This window comes from Bubalus bubalis, chromosome 13, assembly GCF_019923935.1.
Source record: "Bubalus bubalis isolate 160015118507 breed Murrah chromosome 13, NDDB_SH_1, whole genome shotgun sequence".
Lineage (NCBI taxonomy): Eukaryota > Metazoa > Chordata > Mammalia > Artiodactyla > Bovidae > Bubalus > Bubalus bubalis.
The window spans coordinates 56,193,470-56,219,783 of NC_059169.1; the positions used below are offsets into that span (position 1 = coordinate 56,193,470).

At 43.6% G+C, this 26,314-nt stretch overlaps 1 protein-coding gene across 4 annotated transcripts in view; it reads left to right on the top strand.

Moving 5' to 3' along the window:
• The window catches only part of ATP8A2 (ATPase phospholipid transporting 8A2), a 481,981-nt gene that overhangs the window by 348,221 nt on the left and 107,446 nt on the right, over nt 1-26,314 (top strand). For 3 of the 4 annotated variants that reach the window (XM_025262844.3, XM_025262845.3, XM_025262846.3), the window contains exons 31-33: nt 7,933-7,994; nt 9,354-9,410; nt 10,861-10,968. In XM_025262844.3, the coding sequence (XP_025118629.3) occupies nt 7,933-7,994; nt 9,354-9,410; nt 10,861-10,968 (227 nt within the window). The remainder of the gene's footprint in view (nt 1-7,932; nt 7,995-9,353; nt 9,411-10,860; nt 10,969-26,314) is intronic. The other variant, XR_006544067.2, reaches the window with a different exon arrangement.

Sequence of the window (26,314 nt, forward strand, 5' to 3'; positions counted from 1 at the left end):
AGGTTCACCCTTAGCCTCACACAGGGACAAGAGAGGGCCAGGAGGACTGATGGCTCTTAACCTTCTCTGGCAGGACAAGATTCTTCACTTCTGATTGGCGAGAACTAGTCACAGGGCCCGCCTAGGTAGGAAGGGCCTCAGACTGTCCCTAGACTCTGCTCCTGGGAGTCAGAAATGAGCCTGTGCCTACAAGATGGCTGTTTGACATCAACAGGCAGTTGAGTTTACTTTCCATCATTTTCACTTCCTTTTTAAAGTCTATTTTTAGTAAATAAGAATGAAAAAAGAGAAAGGTTGAAATCTGAGTTTCATATCCTTAACTTTATCCAGCAGAAATGTCAGTACAGAGGAGAAAATCCAGAAAAAGGCTTATATAACCAGGAACTTAACCCAGCGCTGGTTCTCAATGTAATTATAATCACTAACACTTGTATAAACTCTACCTTTTAGAAATGCCTTGCAATAGTGTATGGCACTCTTTACAGAGAAATGAAAAATGAATCTTCTCTTTATGAATACACAGCATCAGAAGCGAAAAGAATCATTTCAGTTGTCATACAGACAGTGCAGACATTTGAGCAGGATGAGTTCTAAGTGCATTTGTAAGTGAGTTCTTTGACACTTGGAAGACATTTTCACTCTTGATATTCATCCAGTAGTAGCTGGTTGGCATTGTACCTCTGAGCCTTTGCCATCTTAAGAGGCCCCAAGAGTGAGATGGGGAGAGGAGAGCCTGTTAATATGCTGGAACAAGGGCTGCTCTGAATTGGTGCTACTGATGGTTTGAGGCTCAGATGCTAAAGGATCCACGTGCAATACAGGAGACACAGGTTCGATCCCTGGGTTGGGAAGATCTCCTGGATAAGGGAATGGCAACCCATTCCAGTATTCTTGCCTGGGAAATTCCATGGACAGAGGAGCCTGGTGGGCTACAAAGAGTCGGACACGCCTGATCGACTAACACACACACTGAATTGGTGCTGCTGAAGGAAAAGGTCAGAGGATGGAGAACAGGAGGGACTTGGCATCTGCTCTCCAGCCAGAATTCTTGACAGATGCCCTGGTGTCTGTTAAGGGAACGGTGCCATCTGCCTAATTCTTCCTCTGGAGTCAGATGTGTGTGCAATGCTGTGATTTTGAATCTAGGCCTCCACAGGTTCTTACTACACCAAAAACACATGTATGCATTCACCCCATCTGTTTTCTTGATTATTGAGCCCTGTCTTCTCTGGCTGCACAGGACTATGCTGTAACTTAGGCTTCAGATTTTGCTTTTCGTCAAAGCCCTCTCTGAATACGTTTTTGTGGTTTAGCCGGGTCATAATGTAATGTGTTTAACGAGCATTTCATTGAAATGGCATCTTTATAAGATGTCATCAGCCTAGCCCCTTGAAAACCTCTGAGGTAAGTTCCCCAATCATTCTGCCTGTTTAGAAAACGAGACGGACTTTCCCCACACACATTCTCGGAGAGCGTTTTGCATGCAGCGTTTGGGGCTGTCACTAGTCACTGGAGGGTCCATGTGGGTTTGTCATCATTGTTCACACCAGTCGGTTTAGTGTCTGGGTTTGTCAACCTCATTTGGCTATTCCTACATCATGCCAGTCCCGGACTCCAACCTGACTTTGCAGATGACGTAAGTCTGGACCAACAGGCTGGGCGGCTGCTGAGGGTCTGTGGGTCCTGAAGCCATGGCATCATTTCTGCCTGGAGGAGAATGAGTGGCTCTCAGGACAGGGCTTCAGGGTCCCATAATATCACCTCTGATGCACACAGTCATCCCATCATTGTATCAGATTTTACCCCACGTGAAGCCCCACCAGGTGATTCTATATGTGACCAACAAGTGAGACTAGCATCTTTCCCACTCTTATGGCTTCTTTTACCTTGTGGAGCTCTTTACCTGGACCTCAGGGACAGGGAGCATACACTGCCCCTCCTTGTTTCAGCTCTCCTCTGGGGGGAGCTGATCCTCAATCTCGGTCTCCTGGCTGGTCTCACATGGTCCAGTGAGATGCTGAGGAGAGTGCTGATACAACAGGCAGCCCACTTCCCTCCTCTTCCCTCCCTCCCGCCCCGCTCGCTCCCTTTCCCCCTCCCCCTCCATCCCCCTCCATCCCCCACCCCGGCCTGGGCCTGCTGGACCTTTGTGTGCTAGTGATGGTTTCTGCTGGGAGATGCTCAACGTCCTGCTGGCGAATAAAGGTGTATTGAGATCACCTCTCTCCACCTGCGCGTTGGATGAGCTTCTTTACTGGGACCTTCTCAGAACCTGGAATGGCCTGGCTCCCGCTGACGTCACTGTCTGATGCAGTGCAAGCATCCACCCCCATGTCTCTAGGCGGACGGATTTCCTTTTGTGCCTGAACTGTCCTTTCCCCTCTCGCTGCCCTCTTCCTCCCTATATCCATCTGTGCCCCCCGTGCTGCTTCATCTGCAGTAATCTTATCATCGCTTACATAGATGGTGGATAAATATGTTCTAAAAGGCTGGCTTAGGAACCCAATGACTTACCTTGGTTTGGGGGTTCTTTATCTCCTATAAAAAAAAGTCACTTGAGTTTTAAATACCCTACTAAAATGAAAACAGCTAAGCTACAGGAAAGTTGTTTTTCTGAGTACAGTGGTGAATTATAACAGTACTGTTAAGATTAAGCAAAACAGGAAGAAATAATTTGTGAGTAACATGCTGCAGAAATAATAAAGTGGACAGTCCAAATGGACTTTTCCAGCCTTGAATTATAAGCAAGCTGTAGCTTATGAATGTGTTCATCCACCAATGATTGTTTAAGACTTAGTGCCTTTTCTTCAGGAGGATGCTACTGGCAAATTTTTAACAAGAACTGATGCCCACAGGTATTTCCCTCTAAAGCAGTCAAAATATAACCTTTAAGAGAACACGCTATCCTGTGGGAATTTCCCCAACAGGGCAGGCCAAGCAGTGACTTGTGAGTTGTTTAGTGGATGCTGTCTTTTCCGAGACTGTTGGTATGTTCAGAATCACAGTTTGGGAATTTCTCCTTCAAGGAATAAATTATTCCCAGATGGTATTAGTTTCGATTGGGCTGGGAGATGCTCTTTCCTAAGCAGAAACTTAAAATGCAGTGTTGAGTGATCCTTGAAAAATGATGAGTTGGAATAGTAGGGTTATCTTGGCATCACTAATCTTAAGTGTATTCAGATGAACTCAGGTGCAAGCATGATATTTAATGCCAGTAGCATTGTACTGTCACGGCAAGGTAGAAATACATGCCTTTTAAAATTCTAGAAGTTATAGTTAAAGAGGTCCCTGGGTTTCACTACCTGTTTCTTCTGTTTGTGCCAAATTCCCAGCATGGTGGTCCATGGTCTTAAGGGTCTCCATGGAGATGCTCGCTCCATCAGTGAGCTCTCGATCCTGGAAGTGATCACAGGGTTTGCCCCTTTAAAGGCCATCAAGCAATGGCAGTTCCATCTCTTTGCACCAAGGCCTCACCTTGCTTCTCTGCTGATGGTGTGAACTGTGAGGTCCCAACACACTCTGCTCCTCGGCCTGACTACAGACGAGGGGCGTTCCCTTCATTTGCCACTCTTATTTTAGGGTGTATTCTCTGTATTTATTCCAGCTCCTCTGTTTTCTTTCCTCTAATATTGCGATTCTCAATATGGAGAATTTTCCCCAAGGGACATTGCAGTGTCCGGAGGCACTTTTTGTTGTCACATCTTGGTGGTGGATACTACTGGCTCACAACCAGGCGGTCAGTGCTATGCTCTTCTTGTGGATAGAGACCGGGCATGCTGCCGAACACCCCACCATCCCAGGGACAGCACCCCCCAACTGAGTGAGATAAATGGACCCCAAAGAATAAAAGAAGACAACTTCAAGGGGGAAAATAACTAGATTAAGAAGAAGTCTTTTGAAATACCAACACCTAATGGGAAGGAACTTTCTAGGAGAGAAGTAAGGTGGAGATAAAAGTGAGATTCACGTGACAGAGATTCTGCACCACTTTGGGGTCCATTTCTCTCTGTCTGATAGTGAAAGCGATGTCTTGTGTCCAGAGTTCACCATTTCTCACTCAGAGTACGGCCTCCCGTGTTGTTTAGCTTCTCTTTGCTGCCCTAGTTTCCTCGTCTGAAACATGCAGGTCATAATGCCATTTCATAGCATTGCTGGAGCATCAGAGAAGTATTAGTATTTTAGTGTTGCGTATTAGTAATGCTAATAGTCATCTACTAGTATTACATAGGAGAAGGCAATGGCACCCCACTCCAGTACTCTTGCCTGGAAAATCCCATGGACAGAGGAACCTGGTAGGCTGCAGTCCATGGGGTCGCTGGGAGTGGGACACGACCGAGCGACTTCACTTTCACTTTTCACTTTCCTGCATTGGAGAAGGAAATGGCAACCCACTCCAGTGTTCTTGCCTGGAGAATCCCAGGGACGGGGGAGCCTGGTGGGCTGCAGTCTATGGGGTCGCACAGAGTTGGACACGACTGAAGCGACTTAGCAGCAGCAGCAGTATTACATATACTAGTAAGCATCCTCATGGAGGTAAAGTGCTTAGAACAGAGCCCGTCTTATGCTTAGTAACGTAATTTCTATTTCCAGTGTAGAATTAACAAACAGTTTTCTGTTCATTAAGTGTATATTCCCTTGGTATCTCTAATTTTCTTGAAGAGATCTCTAGTCTTTCCCATTCTATTGTTTCCCTGTATTTCTTTGCATTGATCGCTGAGGAAGACTTTCTTATCTCTCCTTGCTATTCTTTGGAACTCCGCATTCAAATGGGTATATCTTTCCTTTTCTCCTTTGCTTTTCACTTCCCGTCTTTTTACAGCTACTTGTAAGGCCTCCTCAGACAGCCATTTTGCTTTTTTGTATTTCTTTTTCTTGGGGATGGTCTTGATCCTGTCTCCTGTACAATGTCACGAACCTCCGTCCATAGTTCATCAGGCACTCTGTCTATCAGATCTAGGCCCTTAAATCTATTTCTCACTTCCACTATAGTCATAAGGGATTTGATTTAGGTCACACCTGAATGGTCTAGTGGTTTTCTCCACTTTCTTCAATTTCAGTCTGAATTTGGCAATAAGGAGTTCATAATCCAAGCCACAGTCAGCTCCCGGTCTTGTTTTTGCTGACTGTATAGAGCTTCTCCATCTTTGGCTGCAAAGAATATAATCAATCTGATTTCGGTGTTGACCATCTGGTGATATCCATGTGTAGAGTCTTCTCTTGTGTTGTTGGAAGAGGGTGTTTGCTATGACCAGTGCATTTTCTTGGAAAAACTCTATTAGCCTTTGCCCTGCTTCATTCTGTACTCCAAGGCCAAATTTGCCTGTTACTCCAGGTGTTTCTTGACTTCCTACTTTTGCATTCCAGTCCCCTATAATGAAAAGGGCATCTTTTTTGGATGTTAGTTCTAGAAGGTCTTATAGGTCTTCATAGAACTGTTTAGCTTCAGCTTCTTCAGCATTACTGGTCTGGGCATAGACTTGAATTACCGTGATATTGAATGGTTTGCCTTGGAGCAGTTCTGCAGCAATGAAATTAAAAGACGCTTACTCCTTGGAAGGAAAGTTATGACCAACCTAGACAGCATATTAAAAAGCAGAGACATTACTTTGCCAACAAAGGTCCATCTAGTCAAGACTGGTTTTACCAGTGGTCATGTATGGATGTGAGAGTTGGACTATAAAGAAAGCTGAGTGCCCAAGAATTGATGCTTTTGAACTGTGGTGTTGGAGAAGACTCTCGAGAGTCCCTTGGACTCCTGCAAGGAGATCAAACCAGTCCATCCTAAAGGAGATCATTCCTGGGTGTTCATTGCAAAGACTGATGTTGAGGCTGAAACTCTAATACTCTGGCCACCTGATGTGAAGAGCTGACTCATTGGAAAAGACCCTGATGCTGGGAAAGATTGAGGGCAGGAGAAGAAGGGGATGACAGAGGATGAGATGGTTGGATGGCATCATCGACTCAATGGACATGGATTTGGGTGGACTCCGGGAGTTGATGATGGACAGGGAGGCCTGGTGTGCTGTGAGTCATAGGGTCGCAAAGAGTCAGACATGACTGAGTGACTGAACTGAACTGAACTGAAGTGTATATTCTTGAAGTATGAAACACATTCTAAGTCCTCCATATGTAGACAAATGCTTTGTATATTTAATTACAACCAGCCTTTGTAATATTACTGTTGAAAGGAAGTTCAGAAGTTGTCAAACCATAATTGTAAACCTGGTTCTCAGCTAAGCCTCCCAGCCCTTCTAAGTCTACCATCTGATCAGCGTTTTCTCCAGACTCTGTCAGGGTTTCATTTAGGTAGAACTCAGGGCTCTTAGATCACTGCTCATCTCAATCAAAAGTCTTTTCTTCATTTGTGAACTCAGAGGGCGAGACTAAAGATAGGAAATCCACCTTGAGCTAAAACGAATAGGAGGTAGTTCGGAAACTCTCAGTTTAGGTCTGAAGCTAACACAACCCGTGATGTCTCTTTGAGGATTCATCTGTCCTTATCCACCAATTTTATTACCTAGAATCAGGAGAAAGGGAACACCCTGTGGCTGGATCCAGGGTCCCATGACAATCATATTTTACCTGTGATGTACTTTGTCATTATGGTGTTTGACAAAACTAAATAGATCTTGATTCTTTCATGAGTCAGATTCTTCAACAAACAGATGGGTAAATTGATGAGCCCAAATGTACATGTACATCAGCTACTGGGTTGGAAATTTGAACACAAAAATCCGTATTTACTTGGCCTATAGGCCACAGGTCTAATTTGGATATAAAGAAAGAATAAAAGGAGATTGGAAGTGTCACTCAAATAAACCATTTCTGAATTTAAAACAGGTTTTCAACCCTCAAGGTAAAAACCAGACTTTTCACAGCAAGCTAGCTGACCTGAACCAGATAATTCTCTTGTGGCTCAGCTGATAAAGAATCCGCCTGCAATGCAGGCAATCTGGGTTTGATCCCTGGGTTGGGAAGATCCCTCAGAGAAGGGAAAGGCTACCCACTCCAGTATTCTGGCCTGGAGAATTCCATGGACTGTGTAGTCCATGGGGTCACAAAGAGTCAGACATGACTGAGGGACTTTCCCTTCACTTCTGTCTTAGTGATCATTATGTACATTGTCTTTTCATAGTCATCCTTCAGAAGAAGAAAATGGAAAAGCTGCAAAATTAAGGCTTCACATCCTAGTTATATTGTCTAGGCATCTCGCATTGAATGTTTGCATTTACAGGTCCCAGTAGTTCACATAGAAGTCGATGGAGAACATGAGTAGTGAAAGTCCTCCAGAGTTCTGAGTGCAGTCGTCATCCACTCATTTTGTATCACATAGTTATCTCTGCTATTGGCCTATAGTGCCAATTTAGCAAAAATTAAAGACAAATGGTAAATGAACATGCAGAGACTGTCTAATACTAACACCCACAGAGATAGATTTTTTTGGTTGTTTAGTCGCTTAGTCGTGTCCAACCCTTTGTGACCTATCCCATGGACTGTAGGCCACTCTGTCTATGGGATTCTCCAGGCAAGAATACTGGAGTGGGTAGCCATTTCCTTCTTCAGGGGCTCTTCCCGACCCAAGGATTGAACCCACATTTCCTGCATTGGCAGATGGATTCTTTACCACTGAGCCACCAGGGAAACCCAGAGATAGATTAATATGGTTTTATTCTATTCCTTCTTCTAACAGACAAAGAGAAATTTTAATCTGTATGAAAAGTGGTTGGTTGGTTGGTTTGTTGGAAACCTGACTTTGTGTGTTTGCTTCATTTGGAGAAAATATAAGATGAAGAAATTCAGAGTTAGAAAGAGGAGGCATTAGAATCACAGACGATGTGACAAATGTAAATGTCTCTAAAGTTCTCTTTTTACATTCTGAGTAAAACAGACTGCAGGGCTCTACAGGTTAATTGTAACTTCTTTGTTTTTCAGATACTGTGTTGGCCAATGGTCATGCCACAGACTATTTATTTGTTGGAAATATCGTTTATACTGTAAGTTTGCCTGTTTATTGCATCTTTCTTGAATGGCACGTGTGTGGGTTCTACCTCTCTCTCCCTTTATATAAAGTCTTTGTCATTATTATTTCAAATTTCTGAAGTATATATTATAGATTCCTTAAAGACTGCGGCCTTGAAATTAAAAGACGCTTGCCCCTTGGAAGGAAAGCTATGATAAACCTAGACAGCATATTAAAAAGCAGAGACATCACTTTGCCAACAAAGGTCTGTATAGTCAAAGTCACGGTTTTTCCAGTAGTCATGTACATATGTGAGAGTTGGACCATAAAGAAGGCTGAGCACCAAAGAACTGATGCCTTTGAACTGTGGTGCTGGAGAAGACTCTTGAGAGTCCCTTGGATTGCAAGGAGATCAAACCAGTCAATCCTAAAGGAAATCAACCCTGAATATTCATTGGAAGGGCTGATGCCGAAGCTGAAACTCTTAACACTTTGGCCACCTGATGCGAAGAGCCAACTCATTAGAAAAGACCCTGATGCTGGGAAAGATTGAAGGCAGGAGGAGAAGGGGATGACAGAGGATGAGCTGGTTGGATGGCCTCACCAATTCAATAGACATGAATCTGAGACAACTCCAGGAGATAGTGGAGGACAGGGAAGCCTGGCATGCTGCAGTCCATGGGGTCGCAAAGAGTCAGACACGACTTAGCACCTGCACAAGAACAACAAGCTCAAAATGGTTGTAAAATGCTTACCTTGTATTTCAGTGAAGTTTACGCAAAATTCCCTGGTGGGAACTTCCCTGGTGGCTCAGAGGATAAAGCGTCTGCCTACAATGCGGGAGACCTGGATTTGATCCCCGGGTCGGCAAGATCCCCTGGAGAAGGAAATGGCAACCCACTCCAGTATTCTTGCCTGGAGGATCCCATGGATGGAGAAGCCTAGTAGGCTACAGTCCGCAGGGTCGCAAAGAGTCAGACATGACTGAGTGACTTCATTCACTCACTTATGTAAAGTTCAGATTTCAGGACAAGGGATCAACAGACTTCCCTCAATCTTTACGTGAACATTTCACACCTACTTGTGAAAAATCAAAACAAGCAAAGAAAAAAAAAAACCCTGCATTGAGAGAGGGTGATTTCTCCCTAATCTTCCAAGCTAAAGAAAAGGGGGGAGTGACTATTACTTACGAGAAGACAATCACTAAAGTGAGGGCTTTTCTTAAAAGAAACCTGCCTGTAAGTTCCCTAAAACTTACCCCCAGGAAACTAGCTCCCAAGGTGGCACTTCCAAAGTCCAGCTGCTGGGAAACTGCCCCTGGGGAGGATGTGGGGTTTCTCCTGCCTGAAAATACAAGGATAACACGTTTCCCAAATTCCGCTTTCTTTCACAGTATGTTGTTGTTACTGTTTGTCTGAAAGCTGGTTTGGAGACGACAGCTTGGACCAAAGTAAGTTTTCTATAGAATTACTAATATTTCTCTATCCTGTATAGATATTTTTGTGGCATAGTATCTTTTTAAAACCCAGGAAAACAGCAATGTCAAGCCACGGTAGTTTAAATTTTTGCATCTAAAAATTGTGGTTTGATCTTTATCAGGGCACATTTGCCATCCAAATTTCTCTAATCATTTGCTAGGCTCTTAATACAGCTCTAAGCTATTAACAGCTCATTTCAAAGATGTATGTACATTATTAAAAAAAAAAATATATATATATATACATACAAAGAAAATACAGGACAGAAAGGTGAATTTTTAATTTCCATAATTTTGCCACCAAGAGGTAGTTACTTTCAACATTTGCTGTATTATCTTCCAGACTTTGTTCATTTATTTTAATAAGATGAAGCTTTACAGAACATAGAGTATTGTAGCCTTTTTTTTTCCACTTAAAAATATATCAGTATGTTACATGCTTTAAAATATGCTTCTGCAAAGTCATAGTTCATGATTAAAGAGTATGGAGTTTTTTGTTTTGTTTTGTTTTGTTTTAATTTTATTTTATTTTTAAACTTTACATAACTGTATTAGTTTTGCAGCAGGAAGAGTATGGAGTTTTATCAGTATCCCATCACTTATTTAATCAGTCCCCAATTTGGGACATTTTTAGTTATCTCCACCTCTTGAGGGTTATGGCCAATGTTTCATGGTTGTCTCTGCTGTTTACAAAGGCTTCTAATTCTGTGCTAATTACTTAAGAGAGGGGTGGGAGGTTAATATGGAAGCAGAGAATTGAGACAGAGACAATGAAGCCAGGTGAGGGGGTGGTGGCTTAGCCCGGGGGTTGGAGCAGGCACTGAGCAGTGGTCAGATTTTTTAAAAAGCTGACAGACGCTCACGATGGATTAGATCATGGAGGAAGTCAAGGATTATCCTATTAAGAGGACAAAGGAGAAGAAATTCACAACCCAGCAGATGCTCAGAGTGGTGATGTTAAGATATATGTCCATGCCAGATTTCAAGTTCTTTGGAAAAGAACAATTGAAATCTCAGAATGATAAATAAAACCATCTTGGTCATTTTGTCTGTCCAGCACCCTCTTCCTAGATGAATGAGGCCTTGTTTATTCAGATCCAGGTCGGAATGCATACCAGTAAGGGACGGGTGGGGGCCTGCGGGCACCATGGGGTGGGCCTAGGGGACCATCAGCAGTGGTACAAAAAGTGCTTTCCTCTTCAGGGTGGTTTGGGGTCGGTAGTTACTTAAATTCACCATTAAATACTCTGAGACAAGAAAATGAGAAAGATCAAATTCTCCAATGACCGGTGACTCATAGAAACCTTTCCATAAAGAAAAGTGGCATGGACCGAGGGCTCCTGTAGCAGCGGGGTGGGGGAGTCGATCAGGTGGCTCCTGGGCCCGCAGACAACCCTGCCTGAGTGTCTGTTTCCTCCTGCAGTTCAGTCACCTGGCTGTCTGGGGAAGCATGCTCATCTGGCTGGTGTTTTTTGGCATCTACTCGACCATCTGGCCCACCATTCCCATCGCTCCAGACATGAAAGGACAGGTCAGTGCCACTAATTGTCATTGGTGTCCTGGGTCTCAGGGTGGGGATGAACTGCAGGACAGGCTGGTGTTGCCTGCTTCTGTCAAAATGAATCTGGTGGAAAACAAACCACATCAGAGCCCCTGGAAGAGGTTGTCCAGGCCACAGGAATAGCATTTGAAATGTCCACAGTTAGGTAAACTGTTGACTTAATTCCTCTGACCTACCCAGTGCGTCCGCATTTCCACAGTGAATGCTGTTCTCAGATGTACAGTTCACAGACATGGAAAATGGGAGATGATTTGAGTCGTTCATGGTTATATTGGTTGCAGTTTCGATAGTGGTATTATTATACTTTGAGTAGTTGACAGTGTCACCTGTGAAAGAGAAATCTAACCACTCTATGAACCAGATCATTAGTTAACCAGAATTTCTCACTGTGCATCTCTTCGAGAGGCTGAGATAGAAGACCTTTACGCTCTTTTGTATTTTGTTTCATCTTTTATATTATCTCCGTCTAGTGTTTGCCATGGAGCCTTCAGCCCTGACACACTGGATCTTAAGATCCCACGGGATGGGGTCTGGGGAGGAACTTGAAAGCCCTGGGTTCCAAACGCCCTCAGTTTACAAATGAAGCTGTAAAACTTGCTTTACAGGGAAATGTTTCAGGGTTTATAAGAGAATATGTGATTTGTGGGAAGGGACGCAGAATGTCTGTGAAGGAAGACATTGCATTCCCTGTTCTTTTTGCGTTCGGACCCCTTTGGAGGTGCTGACCATCCTTGGTTGGGCTTGTCCAGGTCAGCAGTCCTGGTGCTGGGACAGCACCCCAGCTGTAGTCTGCTCCCCAACTCTACCTGCCAGGCCTGCCTTGTTTTGTCCCCATTTCCAGGCCCGGAGCACACCGCAGGGCCCGGGCAGCTGTTCACAGGGGGCGTGCGCTGGGTCTGCTAAGGTTTGCTCTGGGTCATCCCCCCGAATTTGCACAAGGGCGCTGGTGTCTCCGGTCAGAACCAAGCATGGGAAGAGAGGGCTGTGGGTTGCAGGCTTCTTCTGGCTCCTGCCCCACACTGACATATTATAGGGGCAGGCCCATGCATGGCACATCAGGCTGCTATTTTTACCTCACTTACTCTGCACAAATGAGCCAGAACTCAGGTCTCCCAGGTCTAGATACATGCCCAGCAAGTGTTTACTGTGAGGTCATCAGGGTGGGCTGCTTGCCATTTTTACTTGGTGAATCCATTGATGCACCCTCGGGGGCCTGGGACCTCCTCTGAGGTGCTGAACAGGATGGACGTGTCCTAGAGGGGCGACTTGTATGTCCCTGAACACAGCTTTGCCTCCTGTAAGGCACCAGGACAAACATGTAGCACACTTTTCAGGTCCTTCCCAAATCCAAGTGGTAGAGGAAGTTACAGAGCAGTAAATGAATCAAGAAGATTGTTGTGTAGCAAAACAAGCATTTCCCAGCAAAGATGCTTTGTACACTTCAATCAGTTCTTTCTGTTCTTGAACTTTTTTTTTAATTGGAGGATAATTGCTTTACAATATTGTACTGGCCTGTGCCACACATCTACATGAATTACACATAAGATGATACATATGCTCCCTCCCTCTTGAAACCCACCCCCGCCACACACCCATCCCACCCCTCTAGGTTGTCACAGAGCACTGGGTTGAGCTCCCTGCATCATATAGCAAATTCCCACTGGCTGTCTATTTTACATATGGTAGTGTATATGTTTCTATGTTACCCTCTCAATTTGTCCCACCCTCTCCTTCCCCAACTGTGTCTACAAGTCTCTTCTCTACTTCTGCATCTCCATTGCTGCCCTGCAAATAGGTTCATCAGTACCATATTTCTAGATTCCATATGCATGGGTTAATTAAGCAAGAAGACTATCCATAATGATGACCACTGGGTAAGGCTTGGTGCCTAAAATATCTGCTTCGTGTTCTGGGATTTGGGGCAGAGGACGATAAAAGGGACAGCAGGCAACTGTAGAGAACAGTCTTCTAAATTAGAGGAGAATGACAGCAGAAGGATGGAATCAGCTGACGGGTGACTGGTTGACAAAGCCTCCTCCTTTGAAAGCCCCTCCCCAGAGAGATGTTCCAGTGACCCCTCTGTGTTCACTCCAGTAACCCCAATTCAGATATGCATGAGATAGGCTGGTCGCCAGTTCATCAGGAGGGTGACCTTTGACATGTGGCGGGACCATTCACTATGTAGCCCGAGTTGCATGTTCTTTTGTGTGGTTCAAAGGCTCAATGTAATGATGAAATTTCCATAGTTGGGGACTTTCTGAAAAAAAAAAAACCAGTGAGCTATTCCTGCCATGCAAGAGCAAGGAACTTGTAATATTAAATCATGTTTCACTTGGGTATAAAAGCTTTTTTTTAACATAAACCACATCATTTCAGCTTTTCCGTTGGTTGGTCTGTTTCCATGAGGCAAAAGATGTTGTTCTGAAATTGTCTGTCACTGGCTGAGACCGAGGTTTTCATTAGACATGGAAGGCAATATTACTGTAGTTTTCATGTCCAGGGGCTGCTGGGTGGATAATCCACAGTCTGTGTTGAAAGGACTATTTCTTAGCTCTGGTCTTGAATTTGAAAATATGGCCAAGTCATATCCATCCCTTTGGTGCTATGCTGGTCCTGTGGATTGAATGTTTGGGCCCCCCTCAAATTTGTGTTGAAGCCCTGACCCCCCCTCTCCAGCATGGAGGTGGGGCCTTGGGGAGGGACTAGAGATCAGGTGAACGGAGAGACAACCTGAGCGACAGCTTGCTTGTTCTCTGCTGTGTGAAAAGGCAAGGATCTGAAAAAAATATATATCTGAGTCACTTTGCTATACACCTGTAACTAACACAATATTGTAAGTCATCTATCCTTCAATTTTTAAAAACGCCTGACAGACACAGCAAGAGAGGGAAAAAATAGATGCAAGAAGTTAGACATCTCCCACCCAGAAGAGGGCCCTCACCAGAGCCCAGCCAGGATGGCACCCTGGTGTCAGATACTCAACCTCCAGACCAGGGAGAAATACATTCCTGCTGTTGAGAAGCCACCCACTTTGGGGTGTTTTGTTACAGCAGCTCAAGCTGACTAAGATGGTTGGCGAAGGCTTTGGGGTGATAATATTCTGGAAAAAAGACTGCATTTTAAAAATTATTGTTGTTATATTATTATAAGATTGTTTCTAGTGATTTTTATAAGCCATTTTTTTGTAGGTCACGGGCAGTCAGGTTTTGGCAATGGAACGCGATTCGAGTCGTAAAATTAAACTAGTCTCTGAAGGCAAATGGCATTTCTTACCAGGAGTCAAAATAGAATTACCTGAGAGACTTGCCTCCTCATCTTCATCTTTCACTGGTCAGTTATTTCCTCAAGCCTTTATAAATCGGAATATTGTGACTTAAACTCCCATTTCTTTTGGCTAAAGAGTTTTAACATTTTATGGGTTCTTTTTTACTTTGTTTTATTTTCAACATTCTAAAGGTTCTTGAGGTGAAATTTCTTAGTAGGGTCCACTGACCACCTACATCAGGACCATCTGGGCTGCTTGTTAAAATGACAACCTCTTTCTTCACCAAAAAAAAATATGTACTTGCAACACACACACACACAATCAGAATCCCTGAGCATGGAGCCCCAGCCTCTGAATTTTGATAAATCTCCAGGCTGTCTAAAGCTGGAGCACCCCTGCTCACCACACCTAAAAGGTGACCCTTGACATTCAAGCCAGCCCTGGGGGTTCCCGGAGAAGACGGCATCTGGGTGTCCGCAGCGCGCTGCGTCTCTGAGCGGTGGGCCTGTGAGCTCCCGCAGGTGGTGTGGCGTCTGCTCTCAGCCCCGCGCTCTAAGCAGCAGGTTATACCCTGAGACATTACCTCGTCCGCCACAGAAAAGCACTGCTCACCGACTGCTCCTTGCTTTTCCTTTAAAGTCCTTTCCATGGCTAGTAAAGAGGGAAAGAAACTTTCACTTCAAAGCTGACAAACTGCTAACTCCGTCTGCAGTGCCAGGCTCCAGCCAGCTTCTGGCAGAGGACAGCCCTTTTTGTTTTTTTTTATCCAAACCCAGGAACGGCTTTACTTTTGAGTTTTATATACACACTTTGTATACACAAGGCAGATCTCAGTGGACCAAGAGTGAACGGGAAGGTGGAGTGGGGTGGGTCTGGCTGCCTCGGTGCCGTCCTTGGATCAAAGCGATTAATTCCTCATCTTCCCTACGCGCTGGCTTTCTCTGGACTTTGCAGCTGAGCAAGATCTCAGGCACAGGCATTTTCCATATAAATATAAAAAAAGGGTTTTTGTTTCCAGGTGCTTTAAGAGGTACGCTGAGAAGCTGAGGTAAGGGCCATCTCTGCTCAGAACATTCCAGACTGTCTGTGTCAAGCCAACACTGGCCTGAGGACCAGGAGAACCCTTGTCCTCAGGTTAACTGTTGTAGCTTGGGACACCGCCGTTTGTCCCCAGCACCCACCTTCCCTCCCGCCTTTGCTGAGGGGCCCAGTTCATATCCCATTCTGGCCCTCTTGGATGAGCCCAGCCCCTTAGGGAGACTTTCCACCCCTCAGTCCAATGGGGAGCTTGTCCCTCACCCCATGCTGTCATGGGTGGTTCAGAACCCTGAAGGAGGGGGATGCAAGGAAACGTTCAGTGGGAGTTCCTGGCAAAGTCGCATGTCTGCTCCCGAAAGAAGCCCATCAGAGACTTGGTCTGCTCTTATGCACAGTGGGTAAGGTTGCCTGGACTTGCTCACCACTGGGAGAGATGCCAGCTCCAGAATCAAACTGCTGCTGTGAGAGAAGGAATAGAAAGACTAAAACCAGCAAACTTCTGTTACGCAGTTTTCCAGACAGCAGGTGCAGCAGCCTCGAAGGCCGCCCCCAGTGCAGGCCCTCCCAGGAGCATCCTCCTGGGCTGCCTGGCCTCAGTGAGAAGCAGCTGTCAGCCTCCTGTGGATGGAGCTTTCTCTTATGTTTGCGAGTATAAGGGCAACAAAGAAAACAGATGATTTTTAAAAAGCAGTCATAGGCTTTAATATCCCATGTTCTATTTTACTCAAACTTAGGTATTTATAGATTTGTTTACAGATTTTGTAAACAATTACTTGAGTGTTGCAATTATGAGTGTTTTAGATGAGAATATCCCAGAAACACCTAATGTGAATATCATAAATTCATTGGAATTAATCTTTTAACACAGCAATATTGAATAGAGTTGATCCTATTTTTCTTAAATAACATATTTCAGGAGCCTATGGCCTGGCTAGGGTGAGACGTGGTCATCCCAGTAAGGCAGGAAGTCCCATCAGTAGAAACTTCCCTCTTGGTTTGAAATAACTGTCTGACATCTTCTTTGTACAGTGTTCTTCTGTGTGGAACTTGGCCAAATTATCTGCTGAAGTGCAGTTTACATTTTTCAGTTTGTGCATTTTGTATAATAATAAGACTGACGTCCACGGAGGACCTTGCTGTTTCTAGATGGCATGATCTGAAAATACAGCTGCTGCTGCTAAGTCGCTTCAGTCGTGTCCGACTCTGTGCGACCCTAGAGACAGCAGCCCACCAGGCTCTCTCATCCCTGGGATTCTCCAGGCAAGAACACTGGAGTGGGTTGCCATTTCCTTCTCAATGCATGAAAGTGAAAAAATAAAGTGAAGTCGCTCAGTCGTGTCTGACTCCTAGCGACTCCATGGACTGCAGCTCACCAGGCCCTTCCGTCCATGGGATTTTCCAGGCAAGAGTACTGGAGTGGGGTGCCATTGCCTTCTTCAGAAAAAATAGCAATAGGAATAAAATTAAGAGGTTAAGGACTTTCTGGTTTTTATGTGCCTGGCCTCCAGAGTTCCTACATTCATATACATTTGCCTCTTGAAGTCTCCCTGCACGAATCCCTATCTGAGTTAGTCACTAGAACTGAAAAATAAATAAAGAAAACTATAACAAGAAGTTCTTCACTAATAAAAGGGAAATCAAAAACAGTCACTTGACCAGGGCTGTCTAGTTGAGTTCTCACTATAAATATAGGCCTATAAATATCTGGGCTCTAAAAATCAGAAAATTCAGGCATTGGACAAGAGTTCTATCAGAAATTGTCTTTCAAAGTCATTACATGTCACGCCAAATTGTTTCTGTTTTTCTTTTCCTGATTACCAAACAAGGAAGAAAGTATGCTTTATAAAATCCATTTGCCCCTCAAAGTAATTCCAGATTCTTCCTAAAGGAATGGAACCAGCACCCACTGGAACCTGGATGCTTCCTACAGGGTCTGCAGGATCCACTGAGGTCTAGGTTAATGTGACCTGAATCAAACTTCTTTCCTATTCACTGCAAATCCTAACAGTGAAAGTGGGATGTGGATTAAATTAGCCTCGTGCTTAAGAAATCGATCAAGTTAAGTCAGTTGTCCATAAGAGCCAAAATTGTGTTATTTCTGAGCCTTAGTTTTGTCAGGTATGAGAAGTAGATAATATGCGGCTTCCGTGGTAGCTCAGTGGTAAAGACTTCGCCTTCCAGTGCCAAGTGGGGTGTGGGTTCTATCCCTGGTCAGAGAGCTAAGATCCCACATGCCATGGGGCCAAGAAACCAAAATATAAAACAGTAACAATACTGTAACAAATTCAACAAAGACTTTAAAAATGGTTCACATCAAAAAATCTTTTTTAAAAAGTAATATCTATCTTTGGAGTTAATAAAGACATGAAAGAAAATAAATAAGTCATGTCCGACTCTGCGACCCCATGGACTGCAGCACACCAGGCTTCCCTGTCCTTCACCGTCTCCTGGAGCTTACTCAAACTCATGTCCATCGAGTTGGTGATGCCATTCAACCATCTCATCCTCTGTTGACCCCTTCTCCTCTTGCCCTCAATCTTTCCCAGCATCAGGGTCTTTTCCAATGAGTAACGACAGATGATGTCTATTGAGAAAGTACTATGTCCCAAACAAAATATACATTCAACTAAATATGCTCTGCCTGTGAAATTACATGTATAATAAATTAGCATTAGTTCATCTGATAATTCACTCTACAACCATATGAACAGATAGGGGCTTAGAAAAAAAGAAACCAGCACCTTGGTCAGGCTGCGGGAGGTAGCTGGGGCTTCCTGAGTCCCCTAGGTCTCAGGGTACGAGCCCTCACACACCATCACTATGGTGATCACCTAGGGCAATGTTTGGTGCAAACCAGGGATCAAATACATGTCAGTCACTTCTTAAAAACGTCTTAAAAGTTTGGTTTTGTTAGATTGTATCTGAAGTGACTTGCCCTGCAGTTTCAGAGAATTTTTCAAATATAAATGTAGAATTTCTACACATACTTGATATTTAAACAGCAATCGAGGAGAAGGGGGTGACGGAGGATGAGATGGTTGGATGGCATCACTGACTCAATGGACATGAGTTTGAACAAGCTCCAGGAGATAGTGAAGGACAGGGAAGCCTGACATGCTGTGTTTCATGGGGTCGTAAAGAGTTGGACACGACTGAGCGACTGAGCAACAACTGCCTGTGAACCCTAGTCAGGCCAGTTTCAAACAATGGCCTTTTTCTAAGCACATGACAGAAAGCCGAAATTTTCCTAGCCCTGCCCCCTGCGCCGTTCTCTCCATCCTGGCAGTTTATTTTATTTTGGCCTCTCGTTTCAAGGATGCTGTGTGCTAATTCAAGACCGGACGGCTTTGGTTGCGAGTTCTTCTTCTCTGGGGTTAAAGGTCTTGAGGTGATGTTGGCGTTTGCCATTCATTCTAATGTTAATTTTTAAAATATCCGTCAGCAAATTGAAGTACACATTACATGCTGATTTTGTTTGTTTGGAATATTTATCCTCCACGGTCACAGAGGATGTTTGATGTGGTTTTGAACTTTTCCTTTCTCCAAACATGTGGAAATGTGCATGGGGAGCCCTGGGGTTGAAGTTCTCTGCAGGGATTGACTTCTTCTCAAACATCTGTGAAGGGAAATGCCTGTCTGGGGACCAGAGCTGTAGTTCTTCCCGCCACCCGCCAACATCTGGGTTCTTTAGGTTTATTCTATTTAAGAGATACAGAGGTGCCTGAGAAAGACCAGCAGATACAGGATTCGTGCAGGAGAAGATAGGTTGAGTTAGGCTAAGAAGAGAGAAAACAGAATCTCAGCACTCTATTATACATGTACCAATTTTCCCTGTTTTGTGCGAATGAGGATGCAAATCTCTTATTGACAGCATCCCAGAGCACCAAATAGTGGAAGGACTTAAAGCAGGTTAGAGCTTTAACTGTTGTTGCCATGGGTGCTATGAACTATCAGATGTTCATCAAAATCATATGCCTTTTGAGTTGGATTAACCAGCTGTTGTTTTTGTTTTTGTTTTTTTTTTGCATTCCTTTGGCAAAAGGCAGGAAAAGAGAAGTCTAGGTTATCTGTGTTCATGTCTGTAGTGCACTTTCATCCACATATTTTTTTAAGTAAAATTACTGCAGTGTTTTTTCTTAATTTTTAAGATTTTTTTATTATGGAAAATTTTAGACATACCATAATGTAAACACACATTGTTAGCATGGGACAAGGCGTCTCTTATAAGGAAATAGCCATCGATTTCAAAGTCTTACTTGATAGTACTGTGGGTCCATCCTAATCCAGCACCCTGTTCTCCTTTGTCTCCAACTTTGCTTTTTTAAGAAAATCTATTTAATATTTTATGCATTTATTTTCCCCAATTTGTCCCACTCTGCCACCTTTCCCTTTTAGTAATCAGAAATTTGTTCTCTATGTCTGTGATTCTATTTCTATTTTGTAAATAGCTCATTTGTATCCATTTTATATTCTACATATAAGTGATAGTACATGGTATTTGTCTTTGACTTACTTCAGTTAGGATCATAGTATCTAGGTCCATCCATGTTGCTGCAGATAGCATTCTTTAGTTCTTTTTTATAGCTGAGTGATGTTCCGTTGCATATATGTAGCACATCTTCTTCATTCAGATGAGATGGTTGGATGGCATCACTGACTCAATGGACATGAGTTTGAACAAGCTCCAGGAGATAGTGAAGGACAGGGAAGCCTGACATGCTGTGTTTCATGGGGTCGTAAAGAGTTGGACATGACTGAGCGACTGAGCAACAACTGCCTGTGAACCCTAGTCAGGCCAGTTTCAAACAATGGCCTTTTTCTAAGCACATGACAGAAAGCCGAAATTTTCCTAGCCCTGCCCCCTGCGCCATTCTCTCCATCCTGGCAGTTTGTTTTATTTTGGCCTCTTGTTTCAAGGATGCTGTGTGCTAATTCAAGACCAGACGGATCTTTAGGTCATTTCCATGTCTTGGCTATTGTGAATAGTGCCGCTGTGAACACTGGGGTTCAGGTATCTTTTCAGATCGTGTTTTTCTCTGGATATATGCCCAGGAGTGGGACTGCTGGATCAAATGATAGTTTTAGTTTTAGTTTCTTAAGGAACCACCACACTGGTCTCCCTAGTGACTGCAGCAGTTTACATTCCCACCAACAGTGTGTCAGGGATCCCTGGTCTTAAAGGATAGAAACAGAACGAAGGGCACATGTGGATGTGCTGGTCCTTCTCAGGGTGCTACAAACTATCCAGTGTTCATTGAAATCATATGCTTTTTGAGTTGGATTAACCAGCCATTGTGTTTGGCATTCCTTTGGCAAAAGACAGGAATAGAGAAATGGAGACATCTTCCCCAACTCCACCCCACGGCAGCATCTCCTCACCTGCCGCCTGCCCTACATCCCTTTTCCCCTCCTCTGGCCCCAGCCCCCCAGTCCCATCCCCTCTTTCAGAATATGCACTCAAACAGGGCTGGTTCCACTGCTGCTCTGCCTCTGGGTCTGGACCTGCCACCCAGGACTAGTCAAGCAGGATCTTCGTCTCGGGGACCATGGGATTGATTCAGGAACAGCATGGTGTCCCACCAAGGCCACTTAGAGACAATTCAGGGATTATTTATAGAAACTAAGAGGGAAGGGAGGAGCTCTCTTGCTGCTGGGTTTGTTATATATTAGGAATATCATCAGTCTCAAGATGCCATGGGCCACCACCAAGAGAGTGTGTGACCGGGGATGAATCGAGCACAGAGGAAAGCCAAAGTGAGAGATGATGGCATTGAGTGTGCACCTGGATCAAGCTCTATCTGAAGCTGGCTGGAATGATCTGTGAACTTCCAGATACATTAAATCAATATATACCCATTTTTGCAGAAGAATGCAATTCAAGTTGGCTTTCTGTTACTTCTGAAAAGGGTTCTAATTAACAAAAAAATTGCTAAGTTACAGACACAAAGGATAAAATCAGCTGGGTCAAGCTAAGGTAACAGGAACTCTTCCCTTCCGGGAAACTGGTTATGTTGTAGAAAAGCAGCTGGTGAATTTCCCTACTGTGCATCTTGCCTCAGAGTTTGGAGAGTCAGGGTACCAAGGGAATTTGACTACTTTTGGGGCTTTCCTATGCCCTTCTCCTGCCATGGCCCCCCCAAGAAAAAGAAGACATGAAGTGGTTGTTCAAAAATGAGATGAAAGGAAATAGAAGTTTTTCTGACATGGACCTCTTTCTCTCTGCAGCCAACAATTCAACATGGCTCAGAGTCACGTGGTCCTGAGCAATGCTGTCCTATAGAAATATTAATATAATGGGAGACACATTATAGCTTTGAATTTTTTAGCAGCCCCATTAAAAAAAGGAAAATTGAACAGATTAAGTTAGCTTTATTAATGTAGTTAGCCCACTGTTTCCAAAGTAGTATCACTTAAACATGTAGTCGACATTAAAAGAAATTATTAAAGAGGTAATTTGTGTTGCTGCACTAAAGCTTTGCAAGCCAGTGTATGCGTTGGACTTGGAGGGCATCCCAGGGCAGGCTGATTCAATGGCAAGTGCCCAGTAGCCACATCTGGACAGCAACTAATGTATCAGACAGCCCAGCTCTTAAACAGCAGTTTCACGCTCCAGGACTAAATTTAGTGCAGGCAAGATTAAGAGGTGGGAAACCCAGGCTCAGATAAGACTGGGGCCTGGGAGAAGCCTGGCCTCCAGGACCTTCCTCGGCAGCATGATGTGGGTGCCTGACTTTGATCTCTGTCACCTGCAGTGAAAAGGGTCTTGGGTCTTACAGGAGGCTTCCCCTAAAGAAGAAACTCTGGGGCCTCCGGAGCTGCTGTTCATCGCTGCTTATTAATTGCTTTAAGCAAAGTGTATAAACCAAGACTTATAAAGCTTGGATCTGACTTCAGGTGGTTTTTCCAAAGTGCTGGCTAATTCCCTGACCACATCCTCCTGGACGTGGGATGGAAGAGGTTAGGATGGAGGCCTTTTGTCACTTTTCTATGATGTGGCAGCCAGCTGAAAGGACTTCCCTGGTGTCTCAGCGGTAAAGAATCCACCTGCCAATGCAGGAGACATGGGTTCAGTCCCTGGGTGGGGAAGATTCCCTGGAGGAGGAAATGGCAACCCACTCCAGTATTCTTGCCTGGAGAATCCCATGGACAAAGGAGTCTGATGGTCTTCAGTTTATGGGGTCACAAAGAGTTGGACATGACTGAGCATGCACACAGATGCAACCAACTAAGGAGTCGCTGGCATCACAGTAACCGGTGCCACCGAAAGTAAACTAGATCTGTTCTGAACAGGGGGTTATTTTGTTCTGCAAGTGGCAATTTCAAGTAGGATTCTTAATTCCTAAGACTGTATGAACCCCCATCCTTTTTATTCCTTCTAGAGTTTCAGGCCATTATTCCAACCTCATTGTGCTGGATACAAGCCCTACTGTTTCTACCTCCTAAATATCTCTTACCTTGTCCCCTTCCATCCGGTTCTGCTCCCACCCAGTTAGTTAGTGCTACAGAATTTCATGCCTGGACCATTGCAGTAGAGTAGCCTCATGACTGGTTTCTCAAAATCTGTCTAGACCCGTTGTTCTGAGCAGCCAGGTCGCTCAGTCGTGTCCAACTCTTTGTGACCCCATGGACTGTGGCCTGCCAGGGTCCTCTGTCCACAGAATTCTCCAGGCAAGAATAATGGAGTGAGTAGCCATTCCCTCCTCCAGGGGATCTTCCCCACCCAGGGATCAAACCTGGATCTCCTGCACTGCAGGCAGAATCTTTACCATCTGAGCCACCAGGGAAGCCCTCTGCAGCCAAAGTGGCTTTCAAAACAGAAAGCTGATGGAGTTGACCCCCTGGCCTCCCAGTGTGCTCAGGGTAAAAGTACAAGCCGTTTGCCAGGCCTGTTTGTCCAGCGCCCACTCCCGCCCCACCCACACTGGCCTTCCTTCACTCCCGGGTAGGCCCTGTTTAAGCTCCCACAGTGTAGCTGCTCCTGCCCCCACTTCCTAAATGCCCTGGTCTCTACCTTGCACGGAGCTAGGGCTCACCTGGTGTTCAGACCTCAGATGAGTCGTTTCTTCCTGCAGGAACTTTTTCTTATGGCCTTGACAAGGTGGACCCCTCCTAGGTATGTGTTCTCTTAACACAACTTACCTCTCTCCCTTGCACTTACCACAGTTAAAAATCTACCTTTGTGTGTGAGATAATATTTTATACACATTAGGATAGCCACTATTTAAAAAGACTCAAAGAACAGCAAACGCTGGCAAAATGTGGGAAAATGGAATCCTTGGGCATAGTTGGTGGGCATGTAAAATGGTGTGGACACTGCAAAAAAACAGTATGGAGGGTCCTCAAAAAGTAAAGAATTACCACATGATCCCATAATTTCACTTCTTATTCCCGAAAGAATTGGAAGCACAATCTTGAGGTATTTGTACACTCTTGTTCGAAGCAGCAGGATTCACAATAGCCAAGAGGAAGGAGCAGCAAAGTGCCTGTTGACATGTAATCAGTTACACAAATGCAATCGGTACATGCCATGGAATACTATGCAGCCTCTACATACTTAGTATGGATGAATCCTGAGTCAGTTACACGAATGCAATCGGTACATGCCATGAATACTATGCAGCCTCTACATACCTAGTATGGATGAATCCTGAGTCAGTTACACGAATGCAATCGGTACATGCCATGAATACTATGCAGCCTCTACATACCTAGTATGGATGAATCCTGAGTCAGTTACATGAACGCAATCGGTACATGCCATGAATACTATGCAGCCTCTACCTAGTATGGATGAATCCTGAGAACAGTAGGCTGTGTGAAATAAGCCAGTCGCAAGAAGACAGACACCTTGTGGTTCCACTGTATCAGGAGCCTGGAGTAGTCAAAGTCATAGAGACAGAAGATAGAAGGGGATGCTGGGAGGGGAAGTGGGGTGCTGTGTTCAATGGAAACAGAGTTTCAGGTTTGCGGGATGAAAACATTGTAGAGATCTGTTGCAGAACAATGTAAAGATAGTTCACACTGTTGAACTTAAAAGGCTTAAGATGGTAAATTTTATGTTATTTTTATCACACTTTTTAAAAATCTATATTTGTCATTTTATAATTCATATCAATTTCTTCCTCTATTTGTATTTATGTGGATTCATAATTCATGTCAGTTTCTTCCCCTATTTATATTTATCTAATCACATAATTCATATCTATTTCTTCCTCTAAATTGTAAGTTTATGAGGAAAGTGAACACTCTTCAATATATCATTGGTACCTACCTCTGCTCTTTCCTGGCATTCAGTAAGTATTTAAATGAATGTATTAATAAAGCAGAATTAAACACCTCTCCTGTAGAAATGGAGAATGGATTTGACTTTGTGTGATAGGTGCTTAATATCTGTTTGCTGAATTGATAACAAAAGCAGATGCCAAATAGTCAAACATTTGGAAATAGCCTGGCACAGGATGTGTGCATGTAAGAAGTGATTGATTAGTTAATTTACCATTTTCTGAAGTGTGCTCAAAAAACCAGTGCACGAACCATACATTTTTCCCACCAGAAGAATGATTTCTAGATTTAAAAAATTTTGAAACACTTCCAGTTGAAATTGTAGTTGAATAACTTTTAGCTACATGGGTGATATCTGTGCTAAGTGTTTGTTGTTGATGTTGGTATTTGTGTAGGGTTAATATTAAGGTTTAATTACTTAATGGAAATAGCTGTTTTGGAGCAAATACTAAAGGAAAGGCAAATGTGGAATAGAGATGAGTACCTAGTTCAAGGAAGTACTAAGCTAATCATTTTCCAAAAGTTTTATTACTGGAGATAAAACTGATGAAGTTAGTGGCTCACAGATAGTTTTAGCAGAAATGTAAGTTCTCTAAACAAAAGCATTATCAGACAGCATTTTCATTATTCTGTTGAAGGGATTGGTTATTTTTAGAGTAATAAATATAAGCACATAGCTGGAGAGGAGGTTTTGGTCAAGAAAATGTCATAGGTAGAGTTTCATTAGCAGCTGGCCTGTGATAAATCTGAGATGATTTCATGGAAGAAACAGACCTTCTCTGAGAGGGTTTGTGCCTTTAGTCAAAAGGGGAAGCATTCCAGGCTTGTGGCTTAAAGCTGGAGTGGATCTGACACCAAGGACCACTCTGGGACGTAGAATTTCAGTGTCATGTAAAGTGATATTACAAGAAAGGAAAAAGTTTGATTTGTACCCAGTACAGCACCTTCATTAAAAGAAAGAAAAGCGGTAGGTACGGTGATTTCTATGTCCAGTGAAACCAGAAGCAGCAGCGGTGGGAAACAGAGACGGATGGAGGGGAGAGTGATTGATACGGGAAGGACATGAGAAGTCTTAGTGTGATGGAGAAGGCCAGGTGGGGCAATGAAGCTGGAAGGAGAGGGCTTTAAAATTTCACCAAAGGAAATTACAAGGTTGTTGAGAAATTTTCCAAGACATGGCATCAAGAAAGAATGAGGGTGACCATAAATAAAGGCCCTGTAACATAGTGAGTCTGGGTTTTACCTTCTTATGATCAATGTGGGAAAATTAATTCTTAGAAATGAAAGGAAATAGAGGGCATAGGAGTTTCATTTTTTCTTGAATTTCTGATGACTGAATCATTTTAAATGAATAAAATTGTAGCCCTTGTCTAGGCTGTTAAAAAAAAAAGTCTTCATTCCACCATTGAAAAGTAATTAAATAAAAAATTAGAACGTTACTGTAGTTTTCTGTTATATAAACTTATTGATTCTAGATGAGATTTTTAAAAATCTGAGATGATCACAATGTTAGAAAATAGCTTATTATGCCAGAATGGTTTGTTTTGAACTGGAAACGTAGAATCAAGGAACAACTTTAGATAATTAATGAAGTTGTCTACTTGGGGATGTGCTCATTTTGTTAAAAGAAAAATTGGTCCTTTAGATTTTCAGTGTTTTCAATGGCTCAGATTTAGTGGAATAATTGAACAAAGGCAGTATTCTCATACAAGGCACGAATGTGAATTCTGT